This window comes from Mobula birostris, chromosome 32, assembly GCF_030028105.1.
Source record: "Mobula birostris isolate sMobBir1 chromosome 32, sMobBir1.hap1, whole genome shotgun sequence".
Lineage (NCBI taxonomy): Eukaryota > Metazoa > Chordata > Chondrichthyes > Myliobatiformes > Myliobatidae > Mobula > Mobula birostris.
Window position 1 is genome coordinate 16685071 of NC_092401.1, and position 22543 is coordinate 16707613.

The 22543-nt window shown below is 42.1% G+C and overlaps 1 protein-coding gene across 4 annotated transcripts in view; it reads right to left on the reverse strand.

Moving 5' to 3' along the window:
• pbx4 (pre-B-cell leukemia transcription factor 4) overlaps positions 1 to 22543 on the reverse strand; it is a 423011-nt gene that overhangs the window by 26628 nt on the left and 373840 nt on the right. For 3 of the 4 annotated variants that reach the window (XM_072248176.1, XM_072248177.1, XM_072248178.1), the window contains exon 7: positions 968 to 1080. The exons of the other annotated variant lie outside the window; for it this stretch is intronic. In XM_072248176.1, the coding sequence (XP_072104277.1) occupies positions 968 to 1080 (113 nt within the window). The remainder of the gene's footprint in view (positions 1 to 967; positions 1081 to 22543) is intronic. 4 annotated transcript variants of the gene reach the window in all.

Here is a 22543-nt window from a genome sequence, read left to right on the forward strand (position 1 = left end):
TAGCATATTACAGGCCCTTCGGCCCACAATGTAGTGCCAACCAAGTAACCTACTCTAGAATCTGCCTAGAATTACCCTATGATGTAGCCCTCTATTTTTCTTAACTCCATGTACCTATCGAAGAGTATCTTAAAAGATCCTATTGTATCTGCCTCCACCATTGTTGCCAGAAGTGCGTTCCACCCACCCACCACTCTCTGTGTGTGAATACATTTTTGAATGTGAATATCAAAGAAATTGTGTTGGAAAAAAAGCTAAACTGTAGTGTTGAACAAAATATTGGTAATAATATGAGGTATAATACACAAGTGAATCAGTGACAGCAAAGCATTACAGTGAATATTTAATTATGTTATTTAAATAACATTTAATCTACTGAGCTATTCGGTATTTTTAAATAATCTCTAAGGACTATCAGTTCACTCTCAGCCCTTTCCTTCTTAGCTTTTCTTTCCAAGTTTCTTCTTGCATTAATATTTTGTCTCAAATTGGAACAGTGGCATTATTATGCTGCTATTTTAGTACCTTGGTTAACTTTCCATTCTTCTTGTGTCCAATAGCTTCTCTCACCTAACTGCTGGGGAGACTCCAAATAAAAACTCCCAATACCAAGTCCACTCACTGAAAGTTCCTGATCCAGATCAGAACCCATAGCACTACCACCACCATATTTTCTTCTACTACTTAGATGCTTCTCTGAGACAATTCCCCGAGAGGTTTGTTCTCTCAGATTTTCATACAAGAGTAGCTATTCTTTGTGTGAGAGCTAAAATATAATTAGAACACAATTCAACCATAGGAAGCACCATACCTTCATAGACCTCAAACACACAATGTTTCGCAGGAGGTATTGGCTAGTAAATAGGAGCAGGAATTATCAAACCTTGAAGCTTCTTTTGTGGACAGGGGTTGTTATCCTATTCTCTTTGAGATGTCCTGTACTCCAAATGAATTGTCCTATGCCTACCTGTGACTGTACGTTAGCTCCAACTTGAGAACCCTGGTAAGAATCCCCATTCAGAGACTGCATATTCATGAATATGTCTCCAGAGTTTGGCATGTTAAAAGAACCAGAAGAACCTGGAAAGGAAAGAGTCAGGTACCTGAATCACGCAAAGATTGCACACAGTATGTCTCCCCTTGAGCCAAGCACTGAGATAGTGCCAACAGAAAGGGGGGAGTTCACAATCAAAGCTGCATGCACCCAAAATGCCCAGGTTAAACATTTAACATGCTCACAATCATCTGTTAGTTACATGCATTATGCACTTTGAAGGATTTAGTTTTTGTTACTCAGCTGATAGTAGGAAGAGTAAGGTTTCAGTTGAAAGAAAACAGATTATTTAGACAGAATTAGTCTTAGTTAGAGAATACCTTAAGAATATGTGAAGAATAATTTAAAACTGAAGACAACATGCACGATTAGTAATACTTGAGCAAGTGGGTGTAAAATGGACAAGAACAATCTGCTGTCAGCTGGTATAAGCCTCAATATCTCTCACATAATACTTGACTGCGCGCAATGTCAAAGTGCTTATCGCTGTAAGCTTTTCCCCCCAGAGAAAAGTACCCAGAAATTTCTATATACTGACTGAAATATTGTCACAAAAATTATCAATGTCACACAAATAAAGGGAACCATTACACCCTACTCACTGCAAACGATTGGGTGAAAATGCATTCGCTGTATTGCTAAAAGAACAACTTGTAGCAACACACTGCATTTTCAGAGGCAGGACAATCCACACATCATCACTATGAAAGGGGATAAAAGTCTACACAGATTTTGTGCATTTTAGTCAAAAACTCCTGACAACTTGTTGCTGTAAGTTTGCTGTTATTGTTACCCTGCTGCATATGGGTCTGTAGTCAATGAGAGGAAGGCAGGATAGATCTTGTAACATAGAGGCAGAAATACTGCTTGTAGAAATAGATCTGTGGGACTAGTTGAGAACTTGAAATGCACTGAAATGGGACACCAAGTGAGCAATTACTTCCAAAACAATTGTACTCTTAGAATCAATAAATGAGCTAATGAAACAGACAATACTAAAGATAGTCAACATCTGTGGTAAGACGAAGGTCCCATGAGAGATTAATGACCTGAAACATACTGTTTCTAAACATCCTTCTTGACTTCATGCAATTTGTGTTTTAATTTCAGATTAGCAACATCCAGTGTAGTTTGCTTTTCCATTACTGCCTGAAAAAAACTGCATGATGGAGCTGTAAGGATTCGGAAAGAAAAGTACATTCTGAAGGGGCTGAATGGATGGATGGATGGGGAGGAAGCAGGAAAGGGTAGTGGGAAGGAAGCAATTCAGTCATCACGGTCCCAACAAAAACACAGCCTTTGGAGATATGGTATGGCAACTAGCTACAAATACAACAATGTGACCTTTTCTTCAAAAAATGTTCTCAAGAAGTGGTAAGATCCTGAAACCTGAATACCGAGCAAAGCAGTGTATCAATTTAAGCCAAGAATTCTCCACCTTTCCATATTTAGTATGAAAGCCGTGCAAGAAACTCCACATACTGATGAGAACAGTGAACTGAGCATACAGGCACTGGACAAGGTGGCTCAGGAAACTACCTTTATCAGACACAGCTGGATACTTTAAGAAATCATGTAATTATGATTATCTTTGACAACTAACTTTATGTACCTTTGCAACACACGCACAATACTAGAGGAACTCAGCAGGTCAGGCAGCATCAATGAATAAAGAGTTGATGTTTTGGGCTGAGACCCTTCATCAGGACTCCCATTCATTGCCAAGTAGATGAGAAATGGCAAAATAAATTAAAACTCAGCAGTTACATGAACATTGGTGATCAGCAAGTATGAAAGCCAGAAATCTGGTACATGCTCTTTGGCTATCAAGTGCTCAAGTTGAGGCTTTGAAACTTTGGTCACTGCTTTAAATGTTGTGTCTAAAGATTATGCAAATAATGATTAATCAATATTGGATACAAAGTGCAATACACACAATGTGCTGGAGGAGCTCAGCAGGTCAGGCTACATCTATGAATGGGAATACACAGTTGAACAGTTGACTTTTTGGGCCAAGACCCTTCCTCAGAACTGGAAAGGAAGTGGGGGGGGGCAGGAAGTCAGAACAACAAGGTGAGGGGAGGGAAGAAAGAAGTGCCAGGTGGCAGGTGATAGGTGAAACTGGGAGAAGCAGAAGGGTGAAGTAAAGAGCTGGGAAGTTGATTGGTGAAAGAGATTAAGGGCTGGAAAACACAGAATCCGATTAGGTGTTAAGGTAGGTGTAGCATTTATTCCACTTGCAAGGATAAGTGCTGGGAGGAACAAGTGGACAAGAGAGTTGCACAAGGACCAGTCCCTGCAGAAAATGGGAAGTCAGGGGGAGGGAAAGATGAGCTTGGAGTTGGATCTCGTTGGAGATAGTGGAAGCTACGGAGAATTATGTGCTGGATGCAGAGGCTTATGGGGTGGTACGTGAGGACCAGAGGAACCCTATCCCTGGTGTAGCAGCAGGAGGATGAAGTGAGGGCAGATGTACATGAAACGGATACGAAGTTGCCACAAGCACAAATCAGTGTTTTAATTACTGTTAGTGAAAGAAACCTATAGTAATATAGTTACCTATAGTAATTGAAAAAGAAAGATTTGTATTATATCTACACTAATTTTATTCAACTAGGAAATGTATATAGAATTACCCTGTATAAAATAACTATAAACATTTTAAAGGCAGCAATTGATCTAACATCATAATCAGATATCAAGAGGCAAGATGTAACTCTCACTCTCTTTCATTCTCTGTTTCAGCCACCCTACAACCAACTCCACAAGCCCTGTAATGCAGAGATGAAATAATGACCAACTGCTGAATTAAATCCTGCTGCTTGAATATTCTGACTTGCAGGATTAAAAAATGTCCACCTTTAAAAATCCATCGTAGGTTATAATTGTACAAGTGGTAGATATCATTTAGTAACATAATGGCAGCAAAATAATTTAGTCTCCTAATTTATTTTATATTTTCCAAACGTTATCATCTTTCACCTTTCCTCCTATCAGATGACATGTAGCCATAGAGCTGGGAAGGCTCCCAGTCTGTTATCATTTACTGCAAAAGGATTTAAATACAAATGTAGGAACGTTGTGCTTCAGTTCTTTAAGATACTGGGTAAGACCATATCTGAAATCCTATATAGAGAATATGCTGTCTTATTTACGGAAGGATGAATAGGAATTGGAAGTAGCTCGGAAAAGGTTTCCTAGACCCATACCTTGAATAGGTGGATTGTTTAAGTAAACAGATTGTACAAATGTGACTTGTACGACTGAAATTTATGACAGTGAGGAGGGGTTTATTTTGAAGGGCTTTGACAGGATGAATGTGGAGAGGATGTTTCCCCTTGTCAAAGCGTCTAAAACTAGTGTCATTGTTTCAAAATAAGGGGCCACTCATTTCAAACAAAGACGAAACTTATTTTTTTCTCTCTCAGAATAAATTTGGACCTCAAAGGATAATGAAGGCAGTCTTTGACTATCTTAAAGCATTGTTAAGCAACTGTTGGGACAGATGAGAATGTAGAATTGTGGTTATCATTTCACCATAAGGGCAGGGGGCGAGCGGCTTATTCCTGCTCCTAATTCATATGTTTGCCTTATGTCTGTATGAGAATCCCAGGTTTGATCTCATTAAGGGTGGCAGTAGGAGGAAACAAATGACTCCAGCTGCCAGAGCTAGTGAGGAGAAAATAAAACTGGGGCACACATTCTGATCATAGGTCCAGAAGATAAATGGGAATGTGTCCATGTTTAATGAAGACAAACTGGTTTAGTTATGAAATACATCTCTCATCCAATGTTAGATACAAAGTTCAATTGCTTAGCCCACAGGTTCTGTCCCAGAATCTACAGAGAACAATCTCAATCAAATATTACACTGATTTATGAATATGTGTCGAATAATATCCTTACAATATTTCTCACACTGTGGAAATGCATCAAAGTACATCATGAAACCATGTGCAGAGTGACAAAGCATACATTATATTCACATGCTCATCATCAAGCAGAAAACCAAGAGAGAATGAGAATAAAATCAATAACTGGAAATGTATTTCCAAAGGTCTAATCTAAAGAAAGGAATATGCAAGTTACTTTCAACTCGCAACTAGTGTGACACACCAGTGTCAAGAAAAGTACATAATAATTCTATTCAGCTCAATAGTTTATATTTTTTCTGGGCTAAAATGTTAATGTGACCAGTTTTAGAAGTGCTATGTAGCAGCCAAACAACGTATCTAAGATTGCCTCTGGTAAGCTCCAGAGAAAAAGGTATGTGCAGAACAGGTAAGAGGCACTGTATATATTGCAAAGGATGAAGCAATTTATATTATATGAACTTCCTCTGTCTATACTGTGCAGAGGCACAAAAGCCTCAAGAAATTACATACATCAAATTCCACAAAATCATAACATTTTCTCCTATCTCACACTTTTCTACAACACAGAAGATTTTTTTTGCAGCCCATCAATTTATGCTCGTGCTCAAAATGAGTTGCATTCTCCCCCTTAGTTATATGTAACCTATTCACTCTCAATGCACAAGAATTTTTTATTCTTAGCAGTGTAGAGGGAACTTGGGGGTCCAACTCTATAAAACCCTCCAAGCTGCCAGGCAAGTTGATAGGATGGTTAAGAAGGCAATACAGTGTGTTGACCTTCGTTAGTTAGGGGACTGAGTTCAAGAGCCACGAGGTAATGTTGCAGTTCTACTAGTCTCTTTTAGACTACACTTGGAGAATTGTGCTCCATTCTGGTTGACTCATTATAGGAAGGATATGGAAGCTCAGGAGATTTACTAGGATGCCGCCTGGATTAGAGAACATGTGTTTTGAGGAAAGGTTGAGTTAGCTAGAGCCTTTCTCTTTGGAGCGAAGGAGGATGACAGGCAACTTGATAGAGGATATAGGATGATAAGCGGCATAGATAGAGTACACAGCCTGTGCCCTTTTCCAAAGGAGGTAATGACTAATACCAGAGAATATCTATTTAAGGTGGTTAGAGGGCAGTTTAGGAGAGATGTCATGGGTAGGCTTTTCACACAGAGGGTGATAGGTACCTGGAATGCATTGCTGGTGGTAGTGGTAGAGGATGATACATAAAGGACATTTAAGAGACTCTTAGATTGTAATACAGGTGTAAAAAAATGGAAGGTTATGGGCTATGCAGGAGGGAAGGACTAGATTGATCTTAGAATAGGCTAAAAGCTCAGCAAAACATCATGGGCTGAAGGGCATTACTGTGCATAATGTTATACATGCTGTGTTCAAACACAAGAAAACAGGAGCAGAACTAGGGCATTCCATCCCTCGAGCCATACTTCAATTCAATATGATCCTGGTTGATTTGTATTACTTTCAATTCCATTTCTGTACCAGATCCTCATATTCCCAATCTTCCAAAAACGTATCTGCCTCCATTTTAAATACTTCTAATAAATTCCAGACCTTCACTACCTCTGTTAGAAGAAACCAGTTGACTGGCTGCGTGTAGTTCTGTCCTCTTGGTCCCACTAGTGAAAACATCTCATCATGTCTCTTAACTTCAAACCTATTAACTATAAAACTCTAGAAGAAATTGTGCTACACCTGAAATCCTCCTCCTGTTCCCTTGACATTTTACCAACGACCTTTTTTAAATACGTTTTTAGTTGCGTGGCACCAGACATTCTGCAAATAGTCAATACTTCTCTTCTATCAGGCTACTTCACGAAAGCCCTGAAAACTGCAGTTATTAAGCCTCTTTTAAAAAAGAACAACCTAGATGTCTCACACATCAAAGTTGCTGGTGAACGCAGCAGGCCAGGCAGCATCTCTAGGAAGAGGTACAGTCGACGTTTCAGGCCGAGACCCTTCGTCAGGACTGAGTTGCTTGAGTTTCCAGCATCTGCAGAATTCCTGTTGTTAACCTAGATGCCTCAATAATTAATAACTACAGGCCGATATCAAACTTACCATGTTTAAGTAAAACTATTGAAAAGGTTGTTTATCAGCAACTTTTAGCACCAACCCCAATTCTTTTGCCAGGCAGTACAGCAGGGGGAATTTACAGTAGTCAGTATAGCGATTTGATGGACTGTGGATCAAGGTCTCTTTGGGAGCTTTTACAGTTGCTTGCAGGGTGGGGCCGGTGCTTTTGCTGGTGTGAGTAGGGGAGAGAGGAGTGGTACATGTGCTGCTGCCTCTGCACAGGATGGGAGGAGGTGGGGGTTTTGGGGCATTGATGTTTGAACATTCATTCTATGAGGTCTCTTGTATCATGGATGTCTGTGAAGAGTACACATTTCAGGTTGTATACTGTATACATTCTCAAATATTAAAGGAACCTAAATCTAAATGTAACAGATTACACATCTTGGATGTGGGAGAAAACTGGAGCACCCAGCCAAAATGAAGTCATGGGGGAGAATGGAAACTGTACCCATACATCAGCAGATGTCAGTACCCAAATCTGGGTCACGAGAGCAGAGGCAGAACCACTGTGCTTCCCTTCTGTCCAGATTTATTAACTTAATTTAAATTTCCCAGCTACCATGGGGATATTCTAACCTACACTTGAACACAGGTGAAGGAAAGGGCTTGTGTAGTAACTTCTGTGTCAGGTTATCATTTTCTACACACTTCTACAAGAAAGCATCACACTTTATACATTGCACAACATTTGTCCATTCTACATTCTATTTCTTGCATTTCTCCTTCCTTCCCAAAGCTATGAAAGGGTCCCTCCTATCCTCATCTTGCATTCCAGCTGCATTCAACAGAAAGAAAAAAAACTCCATATGCTGGAAATCGGAAACTGAAACAGAACATTCTGGAAATACTTAGCAGATCAGCCATTAACTATGGAGACAGAAACAAATTTAACACTTAAATCTGATGACTTTACATTGAACCTAGGTACAGATGACAAAATAAATTCTTAGCTGCTTAGAAGGGGAGAAATGGAAAGTTCAAAGAAAATTTATTATCAAGGCACATATATGTCTCCATATACTACCCTGAGATTCATTTTCTTGCAAGCATTCACAGTTGATTCAAAGAAACACAACAAAAATGAAAAATGACATACAACAAAGACAAACAAACAACCTTTGTGCAAATGATAATAAACTGTGCAAATACAAAATAAATAAATAAATATTGAGGACACAAGCTGTAGAGTCCTTAAAAATTAGTTCATAATTGTGGAATTAGTTAATTGCTGGGGTGAGTAAAGTTATCCCCTCTGGTTCAAGAGCCTGGTAATTGAGGGGTAATAGCTATCTGAACCTGGTGGTATGTGTCCTGAGGCTCCTGTACCTTCTCCCTGATAGCAGCAGTGAGAAGAGAGCATGGCCTGGATGGCTGGAGTCCTTGATGATGGATGCTGCTTTGCTGTGACAATGCTCCTTGTAAATATGCTCAGTGGTTGGGAGGACTTTACTTGTAATGGATGGGCTGTATCTACTACTTTTTGTAGGTTTTTTCTGTTTAAAGGCATAGGTGTTCCCATACCAGGCCATGATGCAACCAGTCAGTATACTCTCCACCACACATATATAAAAGTTTGTCAAAATTTTAGATGACATGTTGGACCCAGGACAGATCCTTTAAAATGATAACGCCCCCTCAAAGATTTTAAAGTTGCAGACCCCTTCCACCCTTGATAAGAACTGGCTCATGGACCTCTGGTTTCCTCCTCCTATAGTCTATAAATAGCTCTTTGGTTTTGCTTACATTAAGTGAGAGGCTGTTGTGGCACAACAATGTCACAAAGTTTCACTTTGTAGGAAGCGATAGCATTCAAACCCTGCCATAGACGTTGAGCATCCTGAGATTCAAGTTTAGCCTGGAATTGCCATTTTCTACTTGAGGTGACTATCCAGAAGTCATACCTGAACCTCTTGTATTTTACTTATCCGCCAGATTCAATGTAATTGATCTGGCCCTCAGCAGATTGTGGATCTCTTGGCTCATTCAGGAGCTTCCAGTTAGGGAAGATGCTGAATGATTTTGTGGGGACACACTTGTCCATGACTGTCTTTACAAAGTCCATGAAAGATGTGGTGTATTTGTACAAGTCCTCTGATAAGTTCTTGAACATGGCCTCGTCCACCAGCTTGAAGCAATACTGTAGCCGCTCCTCTGCTTCCTGTGACCACTGTTGCCTTTAATTCTGCAGCCTTGATCTTTAGCCTCTGCCAGTGTGCAGGTAGGAGGAAGATAGCCAGATGTTCAGATTTCTTCTGGAAGAAGGCAGCATCAGCAAACAATGTGATGAAGGAAGACATCCTCCAGTCAGTTCACAAAATTACTTCTTTCTCTTCTTCTACACCTTCTTTCTCATTCAAATATGGTTCTGCTACCGTTGGAGCCTGTGATCTACATTTTGGTGGTGTGTTTTCGGGCTGATTGAGCAACTTGGCTGTTTCCGAGGGTGTTCGGTTAGGTTTTGAACAAAGCATGCAGCCTTGAGGCCAAGAAGCCTGGAATCTACGATCGACTCCATTTCTCACGGATGCTGTTGATTAAAGCGTTGAGGAAGATTGAAATCATCGAGGCAAAAGTGGAAGGCGAGCGGGGGTTCAGTGGTGTCTGCCAGCCTCTTGCTTGCTGCTGCCTGAAGATGATGTCTGCACGTGACGGTCTCTCTTGCTCACTGCTCCCAGAGGAAGGTCCCTGTATTTGAATGGTCTCTCTCTCTCTCCCTCTCCCTCTCCCTCCCTCACCCTCGTTGCTGTTGGAGGATGGTGCTGCCAAAGTCCCAGGTCTTGAGCAAGGTTAATCGAAGTGGTTTGTGGATTGGACTCTGTAGTTTTCATTATGATGTGTTTCTGGTCACTCCTTTTTTTGTTGCTATTTTGTGAGATTTTGATCAGGGTGGCCTGTAGATAACAAACAACACAGCACTAGATTGAACTGAACTCAGCAGAACTGAATATACCTGGACTCTTGCTGTTTTATAGACTGGTTTTTGCTTGTTTTTTGCCATTTGCGTGTTTTTTTGCATGCGTTGGTGAGGAGGGGTTTGCTGATTTTCTTTGAATGGGTTCCATAGTTTTCTTTATTTTTGTCTTCTGAGGGAAGACGAATCTTAGGGCTGTATACTGCATACATATTTCCAAATGCAAGTACTGTACGTTGAATCTGAATCTTCCTGAAATGCAGTATAAGGATCGAATGGTAATTGTAGTATAATAATGGTCAAGTGCGTTGGAATCCCTGGCGCTATAGGTGACATGTTGATGACAATTGGCAAATCTGACTGAAGCCCCAGCAAAGATTTAAAAGGTGTCAGGCTAGGCTGTTGCTAATTGCAGAACTCAAAACATAGAATATTTGCTTAATATCTGCCCTTGACGTATGTAAACTGTGGTCAGGATCATGGAGGAGAACTCTCTCGGTAAGTAGAATGTATAGCATTTAATCATTAGATGCTCCAGGTCAGCAGAACAAGAGAGTGACAAGACTGCTACGCCTAAGCACAATGAAAAGTGTTACGATACGCACCTGACAGTGCCATCTTCTGGGGTTAGATGCTCTGACTCTCCGGAACATGGATCACTCGTGTGGACCCTTTAAAGATTCGGCCTGCCCCGCTAGTAGGCAGCCATGTTTTGGGTGCCAGGATTTTAACATGAAACCCCGTTATACCAGGTGTCTCTAGAGATGCGCCTTGTTAGTTCCCAGCCACCAGACTTAGCGGTGAGAAAACTACCATACATCTCCATACTCCAGACTCCATACATCTAGGATCATTATGACTTCAGTCTCACCAAACCTGGGAGGTTGGGATGTCTCGCTCACCTGAACCCCGATCCATGTGAATACTGTGTAATTACTGCCCCCATGCAATCGCCTGTTGGCAAGAAATAACATTCCGTACACTGCATACAATTCGAAAGAAAGCATATTTACAAATTTCAACTTTATCAAACAGTTACATAAGAACATAAGAAATAGGAGCAGGAGTAGGCCATCCGGCCCATCAAGCCTGCCCCGCCATTCAATAAGATCATGGCTGATCTGTCCGTAAACTCAGCTCCATCTACCTGTCTTTTTCCCATAACCTTTAATTCCCCAACTATGTAAAAATCTATCTAACTGTATCTTATATATATTTAGTGAAGAAGCCTCAACTGCTTCCCTGGGCAGAGAATTCCACAGACTCACCACTCTCTGGGAAAAACAGTTTCTCGTCATCTCCGTCTAAAATCTTCTCCCCTGAATCTTGAGGCAATGTCTCCTAGTTCTAGTCTCACCTACCAATGGAAACAGCTTTCCTACTTCTATCTTATCGATCCCTTTCAAAATTTTGTATGTTTCTATAAGATCCCCTCTCGTTCTTCTGAATTCCAGAGAGTATAGTCCCAGGCAACTCAATCTCTCCTCATACGTTAACCCCTTCATCTCTGGAATCAACCTGGTGAATCTCCTCTGCACAGCTTCCAAAGCCAATATATCCTTCCTCAAGTATGGAGACCAGAACTGCACACAGTACTCCAGGTGCGGCCTCACCAGTACCCTGCATAGTTGCAACATGACTGCCCTGCTCTTGAATTCAATCCCTCTAGCAATGAAGGCCAACATTCTGTTTGCCTTCTCAATAACCTATTGCACCTGCAAGCCAACTTTTTGCAATTCATGCACAAGCACTCCCAAGTCCCTCTGCACAACAGCACGGTGCAATCTTTCACCATTTAAATAATAATCTGCTCTTCTATTATTCCTTCCAAGGTGGATGATCTCACATTTAGCAACGTTATATTCCATCTGCCAGACCTTGGCCCACTCACTTAATCTATCTATATCCCTCTACAGACTCTTTACATCCTCTGTACGATTTGCTTTTCCACTCAGTTTAGTGTCATCAGCAAATCTGCTATCTTCCAAATCATCAGTGTAAATGGTAAAAAGCTGCGGGCCCAGCACCGACCCCTGCGGCACCCCACTCACCACTGACTGCCAACCGGAGAAACACCCATTTATACCGACTCTCTGCCTTCTATCGGTTAACCAATCACTATCCATGCCAATACACTTCCTCCAACTCCATGCATCCGTATCTTACTTATAAGTCTCTTGTGCGGCACCTTATTGAATGCCTTCCGGAAATCCAAGTACATGACATCCACCTGTTCCCCTCTCTGCACTGCACTCATTATGTCCTCAAAGAACTCCAGTAAGTTTGTCAAACAGGACCTGCCCTTTTTGAATCCATGCTGCGCCTGTCTAATGGAACCACTCCTTTCTAAATGCTTCGCTATTTCTTCCTTAATGACAGCTTCAAGCATTTTCCCGACTACAGATGTTAAGCTAACTGGCCTATAGTTGCCTGTCTTTTGCCTACATCCTTTTTTAAAAAGTGGCGTGACATTTGCTGTCTTCCAATCCGCCGGGACCTGCCCAGAGTCTAGAGAACTTTGGTAAATGATTACCAACGTGTCTACTACAACCTCCGCCAATTCCCTCAGCATCCTGGGATGCATCCCATCAGGCCCTCTAGTTTGCTCATCACTATACCTTCAGTGACAGTGATTTTATCTGGGTTCTCACCTCCCATTTCGTCCATAACATCATTCTTTGGCATAATAGACGTGTCCTCCAGCGTGAAGACCATTAGTAGGAAAAAGAAAGAAAAAAAAATGAAAGGGCCCATTACAGTTAACCCAGTCCAAATGTGCACATAAGTTGGAGCTCATCTTGAAGTTATCTTTAACTCGCACATTGGGCCCACCCATGGTCTGGGTGAAACCCCACACCACCTTCCAAATGTCACTTGAAATTCATCTCGAACAAACGGGCTCTCCCAAGGGAGTATTGGTCCTTCCTCCTTGAAGCCATTCATCTGCACATAGCACTTTGTGCAACAGGGACGGCATCCTCAGCCATCTTCACTCCTGTCTTCTTCCAGTTCCCTCCAAAAAGACCTTGACCCACACCAGTATCCATCACAAAAAACTCTCCACCCAGCATTCTCTAGAACCTTCTCTCAATTCCACCATTCCGATTGGATGACACTACATTCCTAAGCAAGAACATCACAACCTCATAATTCACAACATTAGGCAACAACATCACAAGCTCAAACCCAAACACGCTGAAAGCAGAACAGACTGCTCTTACAGAACTGCTAAAATTAAATACCTACAGCATAGCAGTAAAAATCTTAACCAGGGAGTTTTTAGAAAACCGTCCTCATTTCAGACTCGTGTAGTGTTGATTCTTTTCTTCGATACTCAGCCCTTGGGTCCTAACCATCCTCACCTAAGTCTCTTGTCACATAAGAGTTTATCATGAAACACAAACCCCTACCTTACCCGAATGTTCTGTAGATTGATTCATCTGGTAGATTGAGAACTTTTCAGGCATAAACACCCTATCCAACATGTCTTGAGTGAACCACGTCTTAATGAAACAGAGAACATGGCAATCCCTCATTTCCATTTGATACAACAATCTTGTCCTTAGATCCATTGTTTTGTTCCCAGTCATTGTACATTCGCTAACAAGATGCTGAGGGGAGGAGTTTTTACACCCTGCCATTTTGGCTTTTAGTTCTCCCCTTCCCCCTCTCTTCTGCCATGTCCACTTAAAGGTGCCATACCTGCATTCCTGAGAGTTGAGTGCACTGAGTCTATCAGAAGATGGTAAAATCGCCAGTTTGTTTTGCAAGTTGAAAAGTACTTTACTTAAAGGGAAATTATAGGCTGCAGATTGCAGCAACAATAGTTCAGAAGCATACCTAGAAGTTTTGTGAGCTGCCTGCAAAATGTCACCAAGTCTCAGTTAGCCTGACTTCAGTAGTTGAGAAGATGTTGGAACCCACTGTTAAGGATGAGGTTTCAGGGCACTTGGAAGCACATGATTAAATACACCAAATCCAGCATGGTTTCCTTAAGGGAAAATCTTGCCTGACAAGTCTTTTGAAATTCTTTGAGGAAATAGCAGGCAAGAGAGACAAATGAATATCAGTGGATGTTGTTACTTTGAAGGCCTTTGACAAGGTGCCATACATGAGGCTGCTTAACAAGATAAGAGCCTATGGTATTACAGGAAAGATACTAACATGGACAGAAGGTTGGCAGACTGACAGAAGGCAAAGAGTGAGAATAAAGTGGGCCTTTTCTGGTTGGCTGCCAGTGATTATTTATGTTCCGCAGGGATCGGTGTTAGGACAGCTTCTTTTCACTTTATACATTAATGATTTGACTGATGGAAATGATGGCTTTGTGGCCAAGTTTGTGAACAAAATGAAAATAGATGAAAGGGTAGGTAGTGTTGAGGAAGCAGAACAACTTAAGACATATTAGGAGAATGAGCAAGGAAGTGCCAGATGGAGTACATAGTGGTGCTAGAAGGTTTGTGAACCCTGTGGACTTCTATTTTTGCATATGACCTAAAATGTGATCAGATTTTCACGCAAGTCCTAAAACTAGATAAAAAAGAACCCAATTAAATAAATAACACAATAAACATTATACTTGTTCATTTATTTGTTGAGAAAAATGATCTAATATTACATGTATCTGTTGGAAAAAGTATGTGAACCTTTGCTTTCAGTAACTGGTGTGACACCCTCTTACAGCAAAAGCTTCAACCAAATGTTTCCGGTAAATGCTGATCAGTCCTGCACATTGGCCTGTAAGAATATTAGGCCATTCCTCCTTACAAAACTGCTTCAACTCTGAAATGTTAGTGGGCTTCCTCGCATGAACTGCTTGCTTCAGGTCCTCCTACAGTACTTCTATAGGATTAAGGTCAGGACTTTGACTCAGCCATTCCAAAACACAAATTTTCTTCTTTTTAAACCATTCTGTTGTTGATTTACACTGTGTCTTTCGGATCATTGTCTTGCTGCATTATCCAATTATTCTATTAAGCTTCAGGTGACGGACTGCTACCCTGACTTCTCCTGTAAGATTTTGAATTAATTGTTCCCTTAACGATTGCAAGCTGTCCAGGCCCTGAGGCAGCAATCAGCCCCAAACCATGATGCTCCTTCCACCATGCTTCAACAGTTGAGATGAGGTTTTGGTGTTGGTGTGCAGTGCCCTTTCTCCTCCAAACTTAGCAATGTGCATTTCTGCCAAAAAGTTCAACTTTTGTCTCATCTGTCCACAGAATGTTGTCCCAGAAGCGTGAAAGAATATCCAGGTGGTCTTTTGCAAACTTGAGACATGCAGTAATCTTTTTTTTGGAGATTAGTAGCTTCCTCTGTGGTGTCCTTCTATGAACAGCATTCTGTTCAGTGTTTTTCGCATAGTGGACACATGAACAGAGATGTTAGCAAGTTCTAGAGATTTCTGCAGGTCTTTTGTTGTTACCCTTGGGTTCTTTTTCACCTCCTTCAGCATTACACATTGTGCTGTTGATGTGATTTTTGCAGGAAGCTTACTCCTAGGGAAAGTAGCAACGGTACTGGGTTTCCTCAATTTGTAGAAAGTTTCTCTTACTGTGGGCTGATGGACACTGAGGTCTATAGAAATGCTTTTGTAGTTTTTTCCAACATCATGCATCTCTACAATTCTTTTTGTCCTCTGAAAGTTGTTTTGATCGAGGCATGGTGCACAAAAATGGATCTTTCTTGAGAAGAACAGGCTCTGTCAGTAGACTGACTTTGTGTGTCTTTTTTATAGGGCAGGGCACCTTTACAACCCACACCTCCAATCTCATCTCATTGATTGGAGCACCCGAATCCAAATAGCTTTCACCTACTTTTTCAAATAATAATACAAGTAATATTGAATCATTTTTCTCAAAAAATAAATGAACAAGTATAATGCTTTTGTGTTACTTATTTAATTGTGTTCTCTTTATCTAGTGTTAGGACTTACTTGAGGACCTGATCACATTTTAGGTTATACTTATGAAGAAACAGAGAAACTTCTACAGGGTTTACAAACTTTCTAGCACCACTATAGTGCAGGGAAGTGCATGTCATGCATTTTGGTAAAAGGAGAAAAGGTGTAAACTATTTTCTAAAAAGGAAGAAAATTCAATAAGAGGTGCAAAGGGACTTGGGAGTCCTCATGCAGGACTTCCTAAAGGTTAACTTGCAGCTGAGTCAGCGGTAAGGCCGGAAAATACATTTTTGAGAGGACTAAGATAGCACCAGAGGGCAACTTCTCCGAGTCCACCTGTGTAACAATTTAAATTCTTCTCTTATTTCTTTTTCAAGGTGGCTGGGATCCTGTTGGAGTCCATGATCTACAGCTGCACTCAAACCACAGTTCTTCATGGCAGTGGGCTCCCACTCTCAGCGCTCGCTGAGCGGCCGTTTTCAATATCTCCAGCAGTGGCCTGGAAGATGTGTGCCTTCAGGGGGTACCCCTGTGGACCCGATTCCTCGCTGGTGTCGGCAACTAAAGAGCTGCGGGAGATCGGAACATCAAGACAGCATGTGCAGCTGTTGGAAGCCTCTGCTCTCGAGCAATCGCTCTCTCTCAATGGTGAAGGAACATGAAATGAAAGCAATGTGGTAGACTGTAATATCAAAACAGCGAGCTCTTGGTCTCCCCTGTCACTGTGACTGATACCACTCTCTCCCTTGTTAGTGAGATAGACGTGTTTGCTGAGGCAGGTGGGGGAGGGTTGATACTTTGCTGCTGTTTGTGCGTCGAAGGGGGAGAGGAGCTACAATTCATTCATTGGGTTTTTGTTTCTGTTTCATGGATGTCTGTGGAGAGTAAGAATTTCAGGTTGTATAATGTATACTTTTTCCTATATTATATAGAACCATTGAACCTTTTTGAGCAAGGATGTAATGCTGAGGCTTTATAAGAATGTTGTCAGATTGCACTTAGAGTATTGTGAGCAGTTCTGCGCCTGTAATCTATGAAAAGATGTGCTGGCATTGGAGGATGTAGAGGAGGTTCACGAGAATGATTCTGGATAAGAAAGATATTGCGTCTACAATATCCTGAAGTGGAAGGTGAACAGCCAGAGGTCGTGGTACATATTGGTGCCAATGACAGAGGTAGGAAAAGGGAGCAGGTCCTGCAAACAGACCACAGGGAGCTAGGAAGGAAGTTCAGAAGCAGGACCTCAAAGGTAGTCATCTCAGGATTACTGCCTGTGCCACACGACAGTGAGTATTGGAATAGAGTGAGGTGGAGAATAAATGCGTGGCTGAAGGATTGGAGCAGGGGGCAGGGATTCAGATTTCTGTATCATTGGGACCTCTTTTGGGAAAGGTGTGAACTGAACAAAAAGGACGGGTTGCACTTGAATCCGAGGGGGACCAATATCCTAGCAGGGAGGTTCGCTAAGGCTATTGGAGAGAGTTTAAACTAGAATTGCTAGGGGGTGGAAACTGAACTGAAGAGACGGAGGAAGGGCCGGTTGGCTCACAAATAGAGGAAGCTTGTAGACAGTGTGAGAGGGAGAATAGGCAGGTGATACAGAAGGGATGCGCTCAGACTGATGGTTTGAAATGTGTCTATTTTAATGCAAGAAGTATCATGAACAAAGTGGATGAGCTTACAGCATGGATCACTACTTGGATCTATGATGTTGTGGCCATTACAGAGACTTGCATAGCTCAAGGGCAGGAATGGTTACTTAAGAGTGTCAGGCTTTAGATGTTTCAGAAAGGACAGGGAGGAAGGCAAAAGAGCTGGGGGCATGGCACTGTTGATCAGAGATAGTGTCACAGCTGCAGAAAAGGAGGAAGTCATCGAGGGATAGTCTATTGAATCTCTCTAGGTGGAAGTTAGGAACAGAAAGGGACCAAAACTCTACTAGGTGTTTTTATAGACCACCCAATAGTAACAGGGACATTGAGGAGCAGATAGGGAGACAGATTCTGGAAAGGTGTAATAATAACAGGGTTGTCATGGTGAGAGGTTTTAATTTCCCAAATATTGATTGGCATCTTCCTAGAGCAGGGGGTTTAGATGCCGCGGAGTTTGTTAGATGTGTTCAGGAAGGTTTCCTGACACAATATGTAGATAAGCCTACAAAAGGAGAGGCTGTACTTGATCTAGCATTGGAAATGAACCTGGTCAGGTGGCAGTTCTCACAGTGGGAGAGCATTTTGGAGATAGTGATCATAATTCTATTCTCTTTACCATAGCACTGGAGATGGATAGGAACAGACAAGTTAGCAAAGTGTTTAATTGGAGTAAGGGGAAATATGAAGCTATCAGGCAGGAACTTGGAAGTATGAATTGGGAACAGATGTTCTCAGGAATTGTACGGCAGAAATGTGGCAAATGTTCAGGGGATATTTGTGTGGGGTTCTGTGTAGGTACGTTCCAATGAGACAGGGCAAGGATGGTAGGGTACAGGAACCATGGTGTATAAAAGCTGTTGTAAATCTAGTTGAGAAGAAAAGAAGAGCTTACGAAAGGTTAAAAAAACTAGGTAATGATAGAGATCTAGAGGATTATAAGGCTAGCAGGAAGGAGTTTAAGAATGAAATTAGGAGAGCCAGAAGAGACCATGAGAAGGCCTTGGCAAGCAGGATTAAGGAAAACCCCAAGGCATTCTACAAGTATGTGAAGAGCAAGAGGATACGGCGTGAGAGAATAGGACCAATCAAGTGTGACAGTGGAAGAGTGTATATGGAACCTGAGGAGACAGCGAAGGTACTTAATGAATACCTTGCTTCAGTATTCACCACGGAAGAGGACCTTAGCGATTGTTGGGATGACGTACAGCAGACTGAAAAACTTGCGCATATAGACATTAAGAAAGAGGATGTGCTGGAGCTTTTGGAAAACATTAAGTTGGATAAGTCACTGAAACTGGACAAGATGTACCCCAGGCTACTGTGGGAGGTGAGGGAGGAGATTACTGATCCTCTGGCGATGATCTTTGCATCATCAATAGGGACGGGAGAGGCTCCAGAGGATTGGAAGGTTGCAGATGTTGTTCCCTTATTCAAGAAAGGGAGTAGAGATAGCCCAGGAAATTATAGACCAGTGAGTCTAACTTCTGTGGCTGGTAAGCTGATGGAAAAGATCCTGAGAGGCAGGATTTATGGACATTTGGAGAGGCATAATGTGATTACGAAGAGTCAAGTCACTTTTTATTGTCATTTCGACCATAAACTGCTGGTACAGTACACAGTAAAAACGAAACAACGTTCCTCCAGGACCATGGTGCTACATGAAACAAGACAAAACTACAGTAAACCAAGTGAGACAACATAAGGCTACACTAGACTACGTAAGACAACACAAAAACTACACTAGACTACAGACCTACACAGGACTACATAAAGTGCACAAAACAGTGCAGGGCAGTACAATAAATAATAAACAAGATATTGGCACAGTAGAGGACAAATTACAATATAATAATAAATGATGTAGATGTCAGTCTAGTCTCTGGATATTAAGGAGTCTGATGGCTTTGGGGAAGAAACTTGCACATTCTGGTCATGACAGCCCAAATGCTTTGGTACCTTTTGCCAGGTGACGGGAGGGAGAAGAGTTTGTATGAGGGGTGTGTGGGGTCCTTCACAATGCTGTTGGCTTTATGGGTGCAGCATGTAGTGTAATTATCTGTAATGGCGGGAAGAGAGACCCCGATGATCTTCTCAGCTGACCTCACTATCCGCTGCAGGGTCTTGCGATCTGAGACGATACAATTCCCGAACCAGGCAGTGATGCAGCTGCTCAGGATGCTCTCGATACATCCTCTGTAGAATGTGAGGATAAGGGGTGGGAGATGGACTTCTCTCAGCCTTCGCAGAAAGAAGAGACGCTGCTGTGCTTTCTTGGCTATGGAACTGGCGTTGAGGGACCAGGTGAGATTCTCCACCAGGTGAACACCAAGAAACTTGGTGCTCTTAACGATCTCAACAGAAGAGCCGTCAATGTTCAGCGGAGAGTGGTCGCTCCGTGCTCTCCTGAAGTCAACAACCATCTCTTTTATTTTGTTCACATTCAGAGACAGGTTGTTTGCTCTGCACCGGTCCGTTAGCTGCTGAACCTCCTCTCTGTATGCTGACTCATTGTTCTTGCTGATGAGACCCACCACAGTTGTGTCATCGGCGAACTTGATGATGTGATTCGAGCTGTGTATTGCTGCACAGTCGTGGGTCAGCAGAGTGAACAGCAGTGGACTGAGCACACAGCCCTGGGGGGCCCCCGTGCTCAGTGTGATGGTATTGGAGACGCTGCTCCCGATCTGGACTGACTGAGGTCTCCCAGTCAGGAAGTCTAGGATCCAGTTGCAGAGGGAGGTGTTCAGGCCCAGCAGTTTCAGCTTTCCAGTCAGGTGCTGAGGAATGATTGTGTTGAATGCTGAACTGAAGTCTATAAACAGCATTCGAATGTACATGTCTTTTTCGTCCAGGTGGGTGAGGGTCAGCATGGCTTTGTCAAAGGCAGGCTGTGCCTTCCAACCTGATTGAATTTTTTGAGGATGTGACTGAACACATTGATAAAGATAGAGCAGTAGATGTAGTTTATATGGATTTCAGCAAGGCATTTGATAAGGTACCCCATGCAAGGCTTATTGAGAAAGTAAGGAGGCATGGGATCCAAGGAGACATTGTTTTGTGGATCCAGGACTGGCTTGCCCACAGAAGGCAAAGAATGGTTGTAGATGGGTCATATTCTGCATGGAGGTCGGTCACCAGTGGTGTACCTCAGGGATCTGTTCTGGGACCCCTTCTCTTTGTGACTTTTATAATGACCTGGATTAGGAAGTGGAGGGATGGGTTAGTAAATTTGCTGACGACACAAAGGTTGGGGGTGTTGTGAATAGTGTGGACGGTTGTCAGAAGTTACAGTGGGACATTGATAGGATGCAAAACTGGGCTGAGAAGTGGCAGATGGAATTCAACCCAGATAAGTGTGAGGTGGTTCATTTTGGTAGGTCAAATATGATAGCAGAATATAGTATTAACAGTAAGACTCCTGGAAGTGTGGAGGATCAGAGGGATCTTGGGGTCTGAGTCCATAAGACACTCAAAGCTGCTGCGCAGGTTGACTGTGGTTAAGAAGGCTTACAGTGCATTGGCCTTCATCAACCGTGGGATTGAGCTTAAGAGCCAAGAGGTAATGTTACAGCTTTATAGGACCCTGGTCAGACCCCACTTGGAGTACTGTGCTCATTTCTGGTCACCTCACTACAGGAAGGGTGTGGAAACTATAGAAAGGGTGCAGAGGAGATTTACAAGGATGTAGCCTGGATTGGGGAGCATGCCTTATGAGAATAGGTTGAGTGGGCTTGGCCTTTTCTCCTTGGAGTGACAGAGGATGAGAGGTGACCTGATAGAGGTGTCTAAGATGATGAGAGGTGTATAAGATAATGACAGGTATTGATCATGTGGATAGTCAGAGGCTTCTTCCCAGGACTGAAATGGCTAACATGAGAGGGCACAGTTTTAAGGTGCTTGGAAGTAGGCACAGGGGAGATGTCAGGGGTAAGTTCTTTTTTAACGCAGGGAGTGGTGAGTGCGTGAAATAGGCTGTTGGCGACGGTGGTATAGCCTGATATGATAGGGCATTTTACGAGACTCTTGGATAGGTATATGGAGTTTAGAAAAATAGAGGACCATGGGTAACCCCAGGTAATTTCTAAAATAAGTACATGTTCAGCACAGCATCATGGGCCGAAGGGCCTGTATTGTGCTGTAGGTTTTCTATGTTTCTATGAAAGGGTTAAGGTACAAGGAGCATTTGATTGCTCTGGCATGTATTCATGGAGATCTTATTTAAACCCATTGAATATTGAAAGGCCAAAATAGAGTAGATGTGAAGAGGATGTTTCCTACAGTAGGGGAGTCTAGGACCAGAGGACACAACCTCAGAATATAAGGATTCCCATTTAGAACAGAGATGCAGAGGAATTTCTTTAGCCGGTAGGTGGTGTACCTGTGGAATTCATTGCCACGTGTAGCTGTGGAGGCCAAGTCACTGGATATATTGAAAGCGGAGAGTGTTAAGATTCTTGATTAGTCAGGGGATCAAAGGTTACGGGGACAAGGCAGGAGAATGGGGTTGAGCTGAGTAATAAGTCAGCCATGATGGACTGTTGGAGAAGACTCAATGAACTGATTGGACTAATTCTGCTCCTATGTTGTATGGTCTTGAGGTGTTGCCAGCACCATCTTGACAAAATTATAACAAAGTGAAAGAAGAAAGGAAATATCTGTGACATGATGGAACCAAAAGAAACTGAAAAACATAAGCAGTGGTAATACTAGCTGGAAGAGGGTAATGAAAGGAGATGTCAACAGAAGACAGATGAAAAGAGACAGGGGAGGTAAAATACACTACATTATAGTTGCTGGAAATTTTTAATGAGAGTGAATTGCAGGTAAGGTAACATCTGTGTAGAGAGGAACACAGAAAATTAACTTATTAAATGACATTTCATTGGAAATGGCCAGTTCTGATACAGACTAGGAAGGCTTTTTATCAGAAACTGTTGAATACAGGGTTAAATTCTAAGCCCTACAATGTGCCCAGATGGAAGATAAATCACTGTTCTTCAGGCTTATACTAAACTTCATTGCAAAAGTGTAGCACTAAAGCTAAAAGGTCAAAGTGAGATG